General features: G+C 37.7%; 1 protein-coding gene across 10 annotated transcripts in view; it reads right to left on the minus strand.

Annotated features, from left to right (window-relative positions):
- The window catches only part of KATNAL2 (katanin catalytic subunit A1 like 2), a 34,950-nt gene that overhangs the window by 14,187 nt on the left and 2,418 nt on the right, over positions 1-18,345 (minus strand). For 4 of the 10 annotated variants that reach the window (XM_033011175.2, XM_033011170.2, XM_033011173.2 and 1 more), the window contains 11 exons: positions 13,420-13,490; positions 12,873-13,039; positions 10,530-10,572; positions 10,004-10,127; positions 8,848-8,958; positions 8,270-8,368; positions 7,407-7,484; positions 4,758-4,856; positions 4,101-4,164; positions 2,715-2,833; positions 549-640 (listed from right to left, as the gene is read on the minus strand). In XM_033011175.2, coding sequence (XP_032867066.1) covers positions 549-640; positions 2,715-2,833; positions 4,101-4,164; positions 4,758-4,856; positions 7,407-7,484; positions 8,270-8,368; positions 8,848-8,958; positions 10,004-10,127; positions 10,530-10,572; positions 12,873-13,039; positions 13,420-13,484 — 1,061 coding nt within the window. In that variant the 5' untranslated portion in view covers positions 13,485-13,490. Of the gene's footprint in view, positions 1-548; positions 641-2,714; positions 2,834-4,100; positions 4,165-4,757; positions 4,857-7,406; positions 7,485-8,269; positions 8,369-8,847; positions 8,959-10,003; positions 10,128-10,529; positions 10,573-12,872; positions 13,040-13,419; positions 13,491-13,618; positions 14,725-17,892; positions 18,130-18,345 lie in introns of those variants that run through there. The other 6 variants (XM_033011180.2, XM_033011177.2, XM_033011174.2 and 3 more) reach the window with 5 other exon arrangements.

The raw sequence follows: 18,345 nt of genomic DNA on the forward strand, positions 1-18,345 counted from the left end.
AGTACACCACCACTGGTTATACACCCTTGCACCTTCCTCCTTCTCACAGTCTTGCTGGACCCACAGTCCCTTGCTAATCTTCACACAGCTTGTTTTTCATCCTTGTTTCTCTACTGATCTCATCTACCGTGAATGAAATAACCACTACATCTTGCTCTTTAAATCCCCACAGCATATGCAACGCTTCCATGAAACAGTACTTTTGGAGCTGATAGGCCCTCTGACAATAACACACTGCGAGGCTCCTAAAGCTGACAACAGAACAAAAGAAAAATTGCTTAATAAAAATTAAAGAAAATTACCATTATCAGTCAAAGTAAGTATAATGTCAATAAAATCTAAAAGACAAGTCTTTTAAGGGCCCAATTATGCTCCTGTTGAAGCTTACGGAGTAGCCTGAGGCTTTAGTTTAGCTAAAATTTGTTTCTAACAGGTACACTGTATGATTAAACACTAATCAGCACCTGAACACAAACACTATTAAAAACATGCAGTAAGAGGGACACAAATATTCTCCTAGAGCCCTAGGAAGTGGTCTCATTAGTTACCCAGATATAGTGCCTCTTTGACTCATAACTGAGTCCAGCTCATCCAAGAAAATTGTGGAAGGAGCATGGTACCGGGCAAGCTCAAATAACACCTGTTTAAAGAAAAGAGTACATGTGAAAGAAAAGATAAACTTACACAAACAGGCATTAAAGGCCACTGGCACAGAAGACAAGTAACAGCACCCACATTCCAAACTTCTATGACAAAGAGGGATATCTGCCGGGAAAAGGCTCTGGGTAGGTTGAGGGTCCCTGAAATTCTGAAAGGTTTGTGAAGGAGATATAAAGAGCACAGACTTGTAATCCTCTCTTCATACGTAAATCTTTCTGGCTAAATCCTATCAGCGTACCCTGCGAATAATGAGATGGAAATACATGATCTATCAGAAGATTCTGGGAACTCCTAAATTGTTATGAGATCCACCATCCATCTTCTGTTGTTGCTCCATTTGTAGTTTTGTTAAATAAGGATTTGAGAAAAAAAATTACAAGTCAGCTGAACCATAATGGAAGAAAGTGGAGTGATTCTCTTGATAACATTCAAGCAGTTCTTTTGTTTTTCCTGGTGAAAAGAAACATAAACTGCTTGAACAATCAAGATTAAAAAATGGAATATTAAGCTGACACAGAAAATCTGGGTCTGCCCTTTGGAGAAAGAAGTTTCATCTATTTTTCTGTAAATATGGAGAAGCTTATATTAGCAGTAAAAACATATTGTTGATTCTTCTTCAGTGAATTGTTCTTTGAGTTTTAAAATAAATATCACTAACTATATTTTTAATCTGAACAGTTGAAAAGACAAATTTTAAGAGATATATATTATTTTCTACACTTTGGATATGAAGCAGAGGGTTTAATTTATTTGCCCAGAGTCACAAGTAACCCATGAACAGTCTACAATTTTATTACAAATACAAAATATAGAATCACACCAATACAACTGAGAACTGAGAAAAACAGGATGAGTGGACATGCCTCCAAATGACCACAAAACCCACATATACTCCACACAACTTCAGAAAACTCCTGCACCAGCCTCATGTGATTTTAGGATATAAATTCACACAATACTTTTCTTAGAGCTGTCCTGATCCACAAACTTATTGCATTTTTGGATTCTGCCAAAAACTCAACTAAGGGTAAAATGTCACAAATTCAATACCACTGCAAATGCTGCAGCATGTTCACAAAACCCTTTCGGATGGTGCTGTCATAAAACAGACCATCCCCTCCCTACTCCCGCCAGAAGGGAAACTTCTAGGAAGCTACTGAGACAGATGTCAAAAGGATAAATAACATAGGAGGTGAATGTCGTAAGAAAAATGTGCCATTTTAAAGGACAAAGGGCACATGAAGAATAATTCTGTTCCAGACATTGCCTAAATTTCAAGAGAGATTAACAATGCTTGCAATGCCATTAGCTGAATGCAATCTGTTACAATTATTCATTCTCAAGAGCTCTGTATCTATCTGTAGTGTAGCCTAAGAGATGAGTGTAAAGAAAGGCTAAGAGCTTGTGGAATTTTTACACTGAAATGGTGGACGTTACAGAGAGATTACGATGGGCATCATGGGGCAAAGATGCTACACCTGAATCCCTGATTTTTTTTTTTTTTACCACAGTTGAGCCATGCATGCTGCTTGCTAGTCTATATGCAAAAATATATTTACCATTAAACTACCTTACTTAAAACAACATTACATCTGCTTTTGACTGTAAAATATTTGTGACAAGAGAATTATTTGCCAATTCTGTGCCCTGAAGACTACAACTAATAAGGAGTTTATGAATCTAAATAATATTTCAAGCCAACCCTTTTAGAAAGGATGTGAAGCACTTTGAAGGGATCACTAAGCAAACACTACTTTAGTTAGGAACTCTGCCTGTCTCTTACTCAGTGAGTCAAAAATCTTTGCTGTCTTCAGGACATTTGTGTCATCTTACATTACAGAACTAAAATTCCACAGCAAGAATCCATTGTGAGATTTCTACAAAGGTGAAGATATTCCCAGTTTAAGAACTAGATATGAAAAAAATCACGTTTTATCCAAGACTGTGAATATCAAAGGAATGCTCACTTTCCAGTTCTGTGTTTAACTCCAGTTTCTCATGTGGGAACCTGATGTTTATTAAAGTATAAAAAATGAGATTATAATAATTCTTACCCGGACAAGTTTTTCTGAATCACCCCTCCATTTGCTGACAATGGTGGATGCTGATATATTGAAAAAGGTTGTATTGCATTCTGTGGCAACAGCCTTAGCAAGCAAAGTTTTTCCAGTACCTACAAACAACAGCGTTGAAGAAATTCACTCTCTAAAGAAATACAGTGCAAATGTTTGAATAATTCCCTTCATCCTTCTATCAGTCAGATAAAAACAGCAAAACAGAAAACGTTATAGAAGCACAGAATAGTTTGGGTTGGAAGGAACCTTTAAATCCCATTCATTGCCACCCCCTGCCCCGGGCAGGGCCCCCTTCACCCAGCCCAGGGGGCTCCCAGCCCCGTCCAACCTGGCCTTGAACCCTTCCAGGGAGGGGGCACCCACAGCTGCTCTGGGCACCCTGGGCCAGCACCTCACCCCCCAAACAGGGAGGAATTGCTGCCTTAGATCTCATCTAAATATCCCCTCTTTCAGTTTAAAACCATTATCCCTTACCCTATTCCCCCACCCCCTGACCCAGAGTCCCTCCCCCCCCTCTCCTGTCCCCCCTTTAAGCCCTGGGAGGCCGCTCGAAGGGCTCCCCGGAGCCTTCTCTTCTCCAGGCTGAACCCCCCCAACTCTCTCAGCCCGGCCCCCCAGGGGAGCTGCTCCAGCCCCCCCAGCATCTCCACAGCCCTTCCAGGATTGTCTGGAGAAACTCAGGTAATACAGCACTGCAAACACATTCTCCAAATTCTGAAGTACTACGTGCTGAAACGGTCAGATTCTGTGTCAAGTACATCTAAACATTCACAGGAACAAATTGAGTTTACTGCAGCAACAGCCTTTGCAGCCTGACTCAGGCGGTACTTGTTCCCTCTGTCCCCTCACAGACACACTCATGGTGGTAATGCTTGTGTCAAAGTGGAGCAGAGGAAGCTGTGCTGACATGGAAAACACCCAGCTAGCACAGGGGGCAAAGCTTCGACCCCATTTCCAAAACAATACCCAAATGCAGAAGGAAGAAAGGACATTTTCCCTAAAAAGTTGAGTCCATGCAGTATTTTATTTACATTTCGTAAGATCAGGTCAAGTCAAACTTGATCAATATGATCCAAGTTCAGTAAAAACAGAGATGAGTTCTCACTTTCCTGAATGGTTAGTATAAGTATTGTTTTTGGAAGATTCGGGTGTAGAAATAGTCAAGGGTTGTGAGAAAGGCAAATGTACAGGTCTGAGTGTCAGAGACAGAAGTAATTATCCTTTGTGTCTCCTTTTACTTCACATTACAGAACATTGTCCTGTTCTTTACTAATACATTTGATATAATTAGCATCAATGATTTAACCATGGTTCAAAACTAGAAGCAGTGATAAACAAACGGATACAGTATAAAGCTGTACATACCTGGTGGTCCATACAGCAGTAATCCTTTCCAAGGAGACAGAATGCCAGTAAACAGCTGTGGGTACTGGGGAAAAAGAAAATTAATTTAGGGATTAAAACTGTATCATCTATAACAAAATGCAAGGGATTCTAAACCCTACCTCCACTGCTCCTAACTCATCCAGGAAGCCTGAGAAATTTGAAGATACGGAGATAAAAACCCTCCAAAACAATATGATATACACGATCTGAGTACTGAGAAAAATATCATATTTACCATTTGAAATCTGTTTTAACTGAGTACTTCATATGCAATTGGTTTGATATTCTCTTCTATAATTAATTTGAAATCTGTTTTAACTGAGTACTTCATATGCAATTGGTTTGATATTCTCTTCTATAATTAATTTTCCATTAAATTACTACAGGTCAAATCCAGCACCTCTTACATTGCCAAAGGTCCCAAAGAATAGGACACAATAATTTTAATACTGAAAAGCCATTTGCCTATAGGAGAATGCATATGCCAGTGTCAGACGAAACAGGAACAGGCAGAGTTCTAAGATGAACTGCCTGCAAATGCACAGTAACAGTGAGAACTCTAAAACACCAGTGTAATTACAAGGAAAATGCTAAAAAGCCCAACACTGATTTTCTCAAATATATTCAGTGCCTTACCCTTATGGGATAAACAACTGCTTCCTTGACTAGCCTTTTAGCTGCATCCAGTCCAATAATATCATCCCACTTCACATTTGGATTATGGAGATAAATGTCCTGCAACATACATCACATCCTGTCAGTAAAACTTCTGTACTAGGATAATGATCTCTGGCAAAGTAAAAGAATCGACTCAGTTATAAAATAAGAGTGCTATTAAGTGATACAAACTGTATTACTTAACCCTACATACGAGGTACCTCCCACAAGGAAAGCATACACAGCAATCATTTCTACAGAGCTGCTACATTGGGCCTTGCTTCCCTTCAAGGCCCTAGTTTCCCTAAGAGCGTATAGACTGCCAAATGTGTACACTGAGCAGGTTTGTTTTGCAGATCTGTCTTCCGTTAGTTGGTTTTAGTAACCAACTAACATATATGAAGAGCTGTCATGATATGAAGGTTCACCAACCCTAATATTTTGTCTCTGACGCTGGCAAGTATCAGATATTTAAAAAAAAGTATGAGCAATAGGAGTGACACATTGGTTCATATTCACATCCACCAAAATCTGCAAGTGAAGGGTTTAGATAATTAAAATCACATCTTAGAGTTCAAACACCCTTGGATATTAATTCTTCAGTGAATTTATCTTATCTCTTTTTTGAACATGCTTATTCTGTAGTAATGAGTTCCACAGTTTAATCATGTGCAATGTGAAAATACTTTTGTTTGGTTTAAACTTGACGCTCAGTAACTTTATGGCTGCAGATATCACTTATAAGTAACGGAAAAATTTCTGTTTACTCTACACTACGCAAGATTTTATACGCTGCAAGAAAAGCTGTGAGAAACTCTGTAACAGGAGGAAAATTTTCCCCTAAGCATCTATCAAAAGATAGTCGGTAATTAGTCTATGCCCTGAAGCACTCAATAAATTAATTTCATTTAATTCATCAAACTTTCCAAATCTTCTATGAATCTTTCCATTTGCCTTAGTAATATTTTTGTGGCTTTGTGTTCCAGAGACTAATTGTTCTGCAGAAAATATCATATTCTCAATACAAATAATTGGGATAAATTCTGCTTTCCAATAAAAATAGTCAGTCCCCAGAGGCTGAAGAAAAATTATGTGCTTATATCCGAGGGGAAAATTTGATTTAATACAATTACAAAAATTATTTATATAGAGTAGATTACACTTTCCCTTTCTATTAACAGCAAATTAAGATGAATCAGATTTATGATACTAAGTAGAGACTTCCATAACTGTTTCCAAATTAAATTAGATTGTGTTGTGAAATAGATGCCACTTGCTATTTATTTTTATTGATTTACACAGTGTTGATTACTATAGCAACTAGGAACATACCAACACAATTTAAAAAACACACCATAACAAAGGTTAAAGCAACCCTATTGCTTTTTGATAAAGTAACAGCAAGAACAACACTATTTTAAAGGTTTACCATAAATTAAAAACCAGACAGGAATGGAAATGAATGAGAATTTTCTTACTTTAAGGTTGGAAATTTCTTAGACTTCAGGTTCTACAAAATTGCAAACGCAAAACTTGGAGACCAAGAATTTGGCCCATGCACTGCTGTAAAAATCAATCAGCAAAAGACTTCTAGACTTTTTAAACAGCTGATTTTAAGTATGTGGGAGCAAGAGTTGATACCATTTCTGATGCTTATATCCAGAAAGAGTCACAACACTAACAAATAGTGTGATACTATGAGGCCTTTTGGACAAGAGCCTTGTGGAGTTTGGGAGGTGATGCATGCAAAGCATTTACCTGCTTCATAGCCAGGCTGATTCCTGCTAGCCCAGGGCCTGTTTGCTAGATTGCACCTCAACCCATGAGTGAAAAGAAATGGTGCTGATAAAGTTGGGATTCTCTCCAGGTACCAAACTGCCCGTTGTGGAAAAATCCCCAGTCTGCCCTGGGATACAGTGCATTGTTGGTGCTGCCCATGCAGCTCCTGTGCTGGAATGAGGGAAGAGCACTGCTTGCAGAGCTTACAGTAATAGCATCTCTCCACTGCACCAAGCAAGAAAAGACAAGGAATCCAGATCATTCAAGCAGCGCAAAGCAAGGCACAGGAGCAGTATTATAAACAATGCAGGAATATCAGGTTTAATAATTTTGGTACACGGTATCTAATAGATGCACTTGGAATCAGGATATGGCTGTGATACTGGCACACCATCCACGCTGAATACAGCCCGATGCCTTGAATGGAAATTGCACGCAGAGCTGAATCAAGGTTTTCCCCACTGTTTGATCACAGTTAGGTAATACATTGGATAATATTAAAATAAATAAATAAAATAAAATATTAGCTAAATATTTAAATCTCTTTATCTAGTGGTGTACATTTACTATAGCAATAAGAACAAAGGAAAACCTGTGACAGTCTCATGAGTGCAGCATGATTAGATTACAAGTTCCCCATTAGAAAGGAATGGTCTTAATTACTTCCTCCCATCGTGTGTCAGAAATATCCTGTAAAGAAATGACTTGTTGGGAGTTGCATGATAAGAGAAATAGCTTGCACATTCAAGAATAAGCATCATCAGTGACAGTAAAAAGAAACAAACCACATTCTCAGATGACAAAGATAACCAAGATCTCTATACAACTGAAATGGAGATCCAATCTTACTTTGCTTACAACCGTTGCAAGTTCTCTCATCTCACCAGTCATGCCAATAAAAGCACTAAGGGGTTTCAATAATCGTTCCTAAAAAAGACAAACGTAAGTTCTCGTCAGACTTCATTTTTAAACAGACAAACTACGAAATAGTTTCAAAAAAGCTGAGATTTCATAATAATATCAACTTTTGAAGCTGTAATGATATGGATAATAATAAAGATTTTGAAGTAGGTTGTATTTGCAGTAACTCATCTTTTCATTTTACAGAATCTAATCCTGGATTAACATTAAAATTAATTTCTCTCTTATTGCATATGTAGTCCTAAACATGCCCTATATAGATTAAGAGGAGTGAAAAATGTAAATATGGTTCACTACATTACCACAAACTCTTTTTGAAAGTCTCTTCAAATGTAGCAGTTGTCAGGAGGAATGGCACAGAGTAAGTTGGATGCATTGTCCTAGAAGCTATGGCTTGTGTCAAGTAGTGATTACTTTACTGAAAATTTTCTATCTTAACCACCTAAACTGTTCTTGCCTCAGCTGAGGTGAACACTAAATAACATACTGAATTCAAAGGAACCAGAATTTTACCCTCTGATATTCTGTGAGTTTCTGAGATTTTTTTTTTTTCGTGAGTCTTAAGATACCACTTATATTTGTTGTCTTGTTCAAAAAGTAAACAACTGTCAACAAATTAGACTGGTGTAACACATGACTGTCCACTCAAGAAGGAAATACACCAGTCAGAAACCTAAGCCCTTCTTCAGCACTTGGGAATGAAGACATCACTGAGGTATTTTATTTTGTTCCTGGTTATATAAAACTGATGTTCATGATCATTGGATGGAAATATGGACAGAAACACTTACTGAAGGATCTGGATCACAATTAAGGCTGTTCAAGGCTATTCCATTTGAAGATACTTTAACAGCATCCTGAACCATTCCATGGAAGTCAATTACTTGGCCCTAAAGGAGAAAACAATGTTTTGATAGGCTTTAACTGTTAACTGCATTGAACCAAATTTTGCTTGCCATTACAGCAATTAGCTTCCTTACTGCACATACAGTCCTAAATATGTTAAAAAACTGACCACAGAACTTGTGATAGCAACTGGAAAAGAACACACATCTTCTCAGTCATTGCAACAATTTCACTGCAGAGCCTCTTATCAGCTCATTCAGGAACTCAAAATTTATCTTCAATTTGAGCTATTACCCCTGGGTTTTAAAACCAGAAATATTTTTCATTCTTAATGTTTGAAATACTATTTAATGCAAGCAGAGCGTCCTATGCAGAGAATTAATGCTCACATCATAAAACTGACTCTTCAGCTAATTATACGGGATCCTTTTATATAAAAATAGACACAAAAAGCTCACATTTGATATCTGTGAAAAACTTTCATGTTTTTTCTACATACACCTTTTTATCATAAATCACATACTAAGTTTCCACCAACCCTTCTTGGGTGAGTGCTGTCTCCTCCAGTTTTGTTGATTGCTGAGATGCTTAAACCAAAATCAGATCGTTCCACAGTAACTGCATTGTCATTATCCTAAAGAAAAATCAATTTTAAACAGATGTGTGGCCAAGTAGATGAGTTACAGTTATCCCATTATAGGTATCGTCCCATCTCTTCATACATACCCAGATGAGCTGTATCATTACATGGAATTTGCAACAGTAATCCAATATTGTCAAACACCATCATACATTTAGTTATATACATTTAGCCATGGCTCTAGAGCTCAGCATTCAAGTTACTTCATGTGCGCTATTATTATTGCATTTCATTCTAAGTTGTAGAAATCTGCATTTTAGATAGTTATGTAAAGAAATGCTTAATGAACAGTGGAAAAAACAGGCACGTATAAGGCATAGCATGTCAACTCAGAAATGAGGAGCCATTTTAGGATTGTAAGTTACTCTGACATTCACTTCATAGCAGTCATTGCTGCAGTGTCCAAAAGCCAAGATTTTAACGGGTGAGAGAACCCATCAGTTATGAGATCCACCCTATGCAGGAATATGGACAAAGACTTAAAAAAAAAGAGGCTCTCCTCGTAGTTTCTTGCAAGCTGTAACAGACACGGTGCTTGCCCATCAACCTGCGGTTTCTGCTCCCTTCTTGGTAAGGGATGGTAATAAAGTACTTTTCACAGCAATCTTATCAAAATGAGACTCACAAAACTCAAAATTACAGAGTCAAACTACTCCCCCAATCTCAAAAAACCTTATGCACTACGAAGATGCTTCCAAGTGACACCAGACTTTCTAGTTGGCTTTTTGTCTTGCTTTCTGGCACTGAAGGATTAATCTACTGGTGTTAATGGGAAAACTCTAGTTGCTTTTAGTATCGGTTGGATTATATGACTTCTTTTCCTCTAATTTTTACCCATGACTTGCTCCCCAACTCACAGCCAGAAAGCATATTCTCCTGAAGTCTTGCATCTATAATCCTTAAATGTCATAATCAGTAAAACCCATTAGTTACATGATTATTAATTGCGCAACTCGCATCCTCTTGCTGCCTATAGTCTTTCTAAATAAAATCACATTAATTTCAACCGTAATGTTGCCACGATAAAACATGTTTAAACCTGTTTGGGACTCTCCTTGGTGAAAGATTTAAATTCTGTTGTACTCCCAGGTGCAGTTTTTGACAATGGTCGTTGCACTGTCTGATGTTTGAGCCTTAGGACATTCTGAGAAGAGCTTTCTGCCCTAGAATTAAAAAAATACTATCTTGAAAGGCTTTCACAACTTCTTTTTTCCTTCAAAATACCAAAAGATGAAAAGGTGGAGTTTTCAAATAAAGCAGTTTTGGGCTAACTTTACTCCTACCGAAGTTAAGGCATCAATTTCAATCACAGCAAAGTTCAATGCTTACTGCTTTCAAACATGCTACCCTACCTTATTCACACTGTAGAAACTTTGTAATTTGTCTGCATTTGGGAAATAAGTCTTTATTTCCCTCTAAAAGATACAGAAAAATGCACCATGCAATCAGCAGTGTGATTCTAGGCTTTAGTAATCCTATGGTGTTACAACATTATTTTAACCATGTGGCATATTGCTTTTATAGGAAAATTTTCTGCCCAGAAAAAACTCAGTAATTTCTCTTACCTTCTTCGTCTTCCCTCGGTTCTCAGCTGTTGTTTATTTTCTGCTGTGGCAAAATTAATATTAAAATGAAAAATAATTAAGGATATAAAAAATGCAACCTGATTTTTTTTTTCCCCTTCAAAAATATTTTTGAGCACACGTTAATGATGTTGCAAATAACACTGCATAAACAGGAACAGCATGATTGCAAGAAATGCAAGTTTGCAAAAATGTTTTGAAATCAAACTGATATTGGAGATAGCTGTTTGGCTTCAGGCTTGTTAAATTTTAGGTTCGTTGTCTTTGGCTTCTTTGCTTACATTTTAAAACCAGTATCATTTTCACAGTAAAACAGATACTACCACAAATTAGATTCAGCACAATAAACTAATTTAATATATCACACAGAATGCTTATTTAATGTTAATATTTTTTTCATTGCTGAGTTGGGAAATAAGAATTTGCCTCATTCTTCTTAATAGTGATTTTATCAAGTTCAACAAACCAAGACAGCATGAATGTCACATTGCAATGGTGGTTATCAAACTATGTTATTTTTTGCACTTTCATAATTTGAAACAACTTCTGTCAAAGAAAGGCTTTTTCCTCAAAATGTCAAACTCACGAAGCCCAGATGTGAACTCATAAAGCCGAGGGTCTGTACCATACTAGCATGCACCTAGTTGTTCCAAAATACATTTCCTATCACTGTTTTCTGTACAAAGCTCTTGCACCCAGGTTCTCATACACTTACATAAAATAATCCTTCCCAAATAGCTGTTTCACTGTAAGAGCTTTGGAACACAGTGTACTTAGAGGCAGCAGAACCCATGCGTGAAACTTGTAATCATGTGGGTACATCTACGCCACTGCAAACTGCAATTCAGCATGGAAATTAGTTGATTCAGTAGAATTTGCTGAGACCTATTACAAAGAATTTAGTAGGAAGGACCACCACTCTACTAGTTTTGTTTGACCTGCATATACCATGACCTGACCATGGACACAATTTAAGGTGAGTAACAAATAACCAGGTAGAAGCTTCTCTAGAGGCATACATGCAGGAGGTAGGCTGCTTAGGCTTCAGGGAAAAAGGATAATACACCCTTGCTGGCATGGTTGCCATTCTGGGCTTCAGTAACGGCAGAATGCCCCATGTCTGAGTAGCTTTACTGTCCAAAAAATGGGTACTAAGAGGTTCTAAGTGTCTAAGAGTGGCTTTTTGGAATTGTTCACTTCAATCATGGATCAAGCTTTGGCTGCCGCTCGGTTTGACTAAGAATAAGTATGATGTGTCAAATGCTTTGTAATACATTTTCAATCTCGATTCGTAACAAATCTTTTTTGTGTTGTCCTGCAAGACTGCTCCTCTTTGTATTAACGCCAATCAACAGGTTCTAGCCATAGGTCTGTTCTTCATGCAGATAACACTTGCTTCCAGCTAGTACTGATCTTCTACAACACTGTGAATGTAATGATGACTAGTAGCTTTATTACGATTCAAAATCATTTCACCTATACAGGTAATTTTATTATATTTGTGTATATCATTTCAAAGCTGCTGGCAGACATATGAAACAATAATGACTGCTCAGAGATGTTCCCTGTCCAATCATTCCCTTCTCTAATGACTTTATTTTTCTTACAAGACAAATAGGTATAGAAGTCGGTGTTTTCTGCACCCTCCAAGCTCTTCATAACTGACTCTAATGCAGTTGTTCTTATGGCTTCTATAAGTTACATTTTGTGCTCAAGTACAAAACCATTCAGGCTCTCAGGGTCATAACAAAACACTCACGTTATGACTTGCATTATTCTGTATCATTCATTTATACCTCAGACTTTAAGTCCTTAGGAGCAAATAAACCTATCACTTGTTTGGCACACTATCTTTAGTATATCAAAATATGCCAAATAGATAGTTAATGACACTAGTGGTGATAAACTTTTAAGCACTAACTTGGTAAGCAAAGTTTTAATATTTCATTTAAGTGGATTATTTTATTTTAAAAATTAAATCCAAGACAGAACAGCCTTACTATTCTCTCATCATGAGAAGAAAGTGAATACATCTATGCCATAATACATTGTGCTTACATGGCATTTTTCAATATCAAAGCAGTTTTTAAAATACAGAAAAGTATCACTACTTTTCTCCTCTATATAAAGAAAGAAGAGCAGAAGGGCTCAAAGTTCCATCTCTAAATTCTTAAGTCCTATGTGCTAGAACTATAGCTCTGTAACTGTAAGACAGTTCAAATATTAAACACTGACATACACAAGAAGGGCAGTGAGTATATCAGCTAAACACACATTTTAGGCTTTGAGAAACAAAAGCTTTCTTTTTGGAATACAGCCACATACCTGTGTCCAGGACCTTTTTGGTGATTTTAGGATACTTCTGAAATTTTACAAAGTAATAGCTTTCATATTCCATCAAAATTGTCTCAAGATCAATGTTGTCACAAACTTCAAAGCCACGTAAACTTAATTTCGTCTCTTGTTCCAAAGCATTTGCAGCATCAACATACCTGGTAATTTCAAAAAAACAAAGATCAGAAAACTGAGAGTTATTATCTTATTCTGAAGAGGCAAACAAAGGCATTAGTAAGTATACAGTATTTTTAATCTGTCCGCAACTCTATTTATTATAAAAGCACACACTCTATTTAAAGGTCATTTGCTGATTGCTTTAAAGTATTTTAAAATTATATAGGACATTTTTGTTTCAGAAACTGAAACAATTTAGCAAAGTAAACTGCCAAGATATGTAATAGTAATTTACCTCTTACTCACATTAAACCAAAGGGCCATGCTGTCCATCCACCCAACAGAGGACAGAAGGACACATTATGGGAGGTCAGGCACACACAACCCACAACTGCAGAGCACTATTATTTAAAAAACATACCCTTCCTCCATTAAATAATGCAAAATTAGAATGAGGAGATTTTTTCGACGAGCTTCTGTTCGCATCTCATCCTGTGAATTAAGACAGAACTCTAGATCAAATGTAATATTCTCTTTATTGCTGTAAACAGCATCTAAATGTAGCCTGTGGAAACAAACAAATTAAGACAACAGCATGTAAGAACTGTAAAACAACTCACTGTTAATAAACAGAAGGAAAGTGGTTTTCAATGTAATTTTTCTTACACATTATCAGGGCTACTGGATGGGTAGAAACCTTTTCCTAGAGAAGAGAAAATTACTCTGAGGTTGAAAAAATAACATACTTCCCTTACTATGGTTATGGATCTCCAACATGTTCAGGCTGCTGTGAATTTCAGTGTAGGACACTTGCAGACCTCATGCAGTGTCTCCAAGGGCTGTGCAAGGAAATCTTGTGCTGTAGCATGGCCGTGTCCCTTCCTCTAGAAGCTAGAAACCCATTTTCTGAGTGCTTGGAGAAAGGGACATGGAGAAAAGGTCTGGGATCTGTGTATCTATGCTACAAAGACCAGCTGTACACTATTGGCCCCTCCCAATTCTCGCACCTTGATATATAAATGCAAGTAAAATACAGAGTACTTGAAGAATTAGTAGTTTGAGATAACACCAAACTTGCCCAATTTTAACACAAGAGTGACCAAACTCAGGTCCCAACATACAGAAGTTACAAGATGGAGTCAGCCCTATGGATTTCTTCACACAGATTGGAGAACCCAAAGTTATTCACAAATGGTTCAGTGACAAAAACGAGGCAGTATAAAACATCTTTGTCATCATTCTGTGAAGTTACATCTGGGGGAGCATAAAGTGCAACAACAAGTAGAGCAAAAGGGGCAGTAGAAACAGAAATCTTCTAAGATACTGGAATAAAGATTTAGAGAAACCCTGAGATTTTAGTCATAACAGAAGCTGCTACAAGGAAAGCTCTATAAATCAGCATATTGACTTTGGTCTGCCTCCTTGGGATTTGAAGCTGGGACCACAGGAAAACCAGTATGGCCAAGCCTGCATTTGGGCAAATAAATTATTTCCTTTCTCTTTTAGGATGCTGGCATTCAGCACTGCGAGTTGGACTCACTGATCCTTATGGGTCCCTTCCAACTTGAGATATTCTACGATTACTTATGAGGACCCCAACATGAGAGAGTGGCACTTATTCAGTGGATGGGGTAAAAGCAGTAGTTTCTGTTGCTTGCACAGCACATATATATTCCTGATCACATTACACAGTAACACATACACAGTCTCCTCCTTCCACCCCTAGTTTCCCTCCCTTCTACCCCAACTGAGCAGTGCCTGCATTCAGCCCCAAGAAAAAGCCTAGCTCAAGTGTTAGGTATCTGCAGGTGACAAACCCACAAATGTTTGTCCTCTTCATACTGGAAATAGAGCCCCAGCGTCTGTAGCAATGTCTTCTGCAGCTCTCTGCCAGTGCCCAGCACACAAACAACCCAAAGAATTACTACTGACCAAGGCTTATGTTTTCAAATCCCACAAGGTGCATAAAAGGAATATCCATACAGAAAGACAATTACCCTATCCCTCTTCCCAGTCTCATGGAAGGAAACATCATTATAGTAAACTGTGGATACTGGAGAATCATTTATTCCTACAAGCAAGGGTGCTTTTGGGTGGTGCAATATACTGCAAAACAAACTTACCTCTTTAGCATGCCCTTCCTTTGACAGATTAGACCTATCGGCCCCCTCTGCTCCATACACAGCAGCAGATATCATATAGCAGTCTGCTCTTAATTAAACACTTGCAACAGCACAATGAGTTATTATTTCATATTAAAACTAATACCTCTCCGTGTACTTGCCAACCTGTAAAAAGCACTGGGTAGAATGGGCAAAAGGTCTCCCACTATAGCAGTTATTTTCTGGGATGTTTGCTTCAGACATGGGGCCATCTAGTGACATAACTAAGAAAGGGCTGAGGTTTGCTTTTAATGTTTCCTGTGGAGTGTATTTGTATTTCACGTATCAATAAAAAGATTGGCAGTATCTTCATTCTGGTTTTCTAGAGAGAAGAATAAAATTGGCTGGGTAAAATGGAAGAAGCCATTTCTACCCCACATCTAGCCTTCACTGCCTTTGATATCTTCTTGATAGTTACACAGCCACTCTTCTTTCTGAGTTCATATGGAAGCTACAATGCTGTTTGCCTTTTGGTGGTGGCACAAAGATGATTTTTCTAAACATTTTAGGGAGGAATAGTGTTGTATAAATGCTTGGTACATCAGTAACTCTTGAATGAAGTAGATAGGTTCCTGAAAGGTGCTGCAACAAGAAATGAACCAATTCCGAGAACTGTCATGAGCTAAGAGAAAACACTGACACCCTGGAATGAAATGATCTTTTCCTTATTGTTCTGAGGCGCTAGTGTTTGGAAAACAGATATTGCAATGTGGACCTTTCACCATTCCTCCTGGATGATCTGAATCTTCTGAAACAGGCTTGGAGGTGCAAGGAGCTGGAGTCATCGTACGCTGAGTCCCACCTGTACATTCTTCTAAATACAACCGCTCCTGCTGTCTTATGCTGAGAAAAAATAACTGTTGTGTTTGCCCACATATCAAAAGGCAAGAACACAGCTACCTCTGAATATTTAAGCACAGAATGAAAACACAGCGGTTGCCACAGAAGACAAACACATCAAGTGTTTCATGTTTGAGTATTTAAAGTAATAGTTTGATGACAGAGGAATTGTGTCTGCCTGATGAACTGACAGGACCCGCAATCCAGGTTTGGAACCTTCCTTGCAAAGAATTTGTATTCTGGTGTCTTCCGCTGCTGTTTATCCCACTGGGTTACTTCTGCTATCCCTAAAGGCATTTTAAGTTCTAATATAAATAGCAATACAGCAATGGGCAGCACCTCAAATATTTTAAGTAGAGGCTTGCTTTGGGTATAGGATAACATTGTGTCTATGTATGAGCAAACCAGATCAGCCTTAATGTATTATTGTTCATCTTGTTGTGTTGACCAAACAAAAGCAAAAGTGAACCTTTACATCAAAAAAGAGCCCCAACTAAAAATCACAAGATTGTTTATACTAAGAGGTTCAGTCTATCATTATCTTGTGTTAATATGAATGCAAAAAGCAATGGTTAATTTGTGAAGTCAGACATATGTCCAAAGAAAATTAATGAAGCCATTAATCAGCTGATCAACTGACAGAGACTTGCATTAGATTTGATCTGAAAAACAGAACAGATATCAACACCTCTGATCCCAGAACTGTGGCATTTCTATAAAGCAAAAATTAAGGACCTTTCAACATGTAACTGTTACCAAATCATAAATCCTGTGAGTCAGTGGTGCATAGATCATTGCTTTCTTGACCAACCCCACAAAACCACATCTCCCTGGTCTTTCACCACATACTCTTTCCAGGGAGTTGGTGAACCTCTACACGTGTCAGTGCCACCAGCAGCTTTAGCTGCCCCCTTAAACAGCTCTTTGCCCACGCTGGTCTCCTTTCTTCTGTTTATTCTCTAGGGACTGACCCCCATTGCAAATATGTCCACAAAACAATGTGCCTGCCATAGTACAGACAGATACTACCACCACCCAGGACTTCTGCTGTGCTTGAAGAGGAAATGGTAAATCTTACACAGCACGACAAAAATAGGAGTACTTATGAGTGCAAAGTTACTTAAAATTCAGTTTAGCTTTATAGTGTTTTAGCCTTCCTGTTTAATTAGTATTTAGAATTGCATGTTGTTTATAGCCACTGGTATTTCAATAGATGTTTAAGTGTTTAAAGTTTAATAAGCTTCCATTCTTAAAAGAACAAAAAAATGTATGTAATTAAATTTTCAATTACTATAGGGGATTTTGGGGTCCATGCAATTAATAAAAGCTTAAGGCACTTGAGCGTGATCTTGTTTTAAAAACTAAATAGTTGAGCACTTAACTAATTAGCTCCAACATTTACAGTGTATTTTATTTATTTCTAGCTTAACAAAAGTGGTATGTATTCCTTTCTTTGCAGCCATTTACAATTAAACTCTATTAATTAGAGTCATGCATCTTTAAATGCAATTGTTCATTTAGTTATTTCCATACCTTTTACTAAAATGCATTTTCATTATAAATCAACCTAGTCTCTTGTGTAATTCCATCAAATTAATGGACCTACTAAAAGATTAATTTAACCTTATAATGTTTCATTATCATTTGACCCTGTATCTTTGCATGAATATATTTGATAGCATGAAGAAAAAAGTTACAGAGTAAGTTACAGTCTGAGAAGCTTGGAGATAATAACTATACTGCTGTGATACTGTGCCCTTGTACATTCAACTGAGGCAGTCAATAACGTGAGTTCAGAGGGATCTGTGATCAGGAATTCAGACAAGAGGCAAGCTGTTTGCTCTGTAATCACACAGGGAATGATCTTATACTACACGTGCAGCGTCCCTTACCTCTTGCTTTTGGGATCCCAGGATGACTGCCAAGTATGAGGTTCCTCAAGGCCAAGATGTGCCAGGATAGAGTAGCTGAGGCACTATGGACTTGTCCAGTTTTCCTCCTCTTTCCACCACCCTATACCCCCACAGCTTCCCGCCTCCCCTATCCCTTTGTATCTTTTATTTGCAGCCTTGCCAGGCTTTTTAGAAAGCTGATATCCAATTATTATCTGGCTTGCTGACAGTAATTTTCTGAGAAACACAAACAGAGAAGGGAAATGGTGAGTTTTAAACAAAGTATAGTTGGCTGCCATTGAATAGAATTTCCAAACACAAAGAAAGGGTGCTTCTTTATTCTATTGTCTCTTCCAAACTATACAGGCCTGCTGCAAACAATCACATCGGTAAACTTTCTCAAGAAGGATTACAAATAGCTTTCATAATTAAAGACGTACAGTAAGCTCACAT

This window comes from Tyto alba, unplaced genomic scaffold (genome assembly GCF_018691265.1).
Source record: "Tyto alba isolate M040663 unplaced genomic scaffold, T.alba_DEE_v4.0 Super-Scaffold_42, whole genome shotgun sequence".
In the NCBI taxonomy this organism is placed as follows: Eukaryota; Metazoa; Chordata; class Aves; order Strigiformes; family Tytonidae; genus Tyto; species Tyto alba.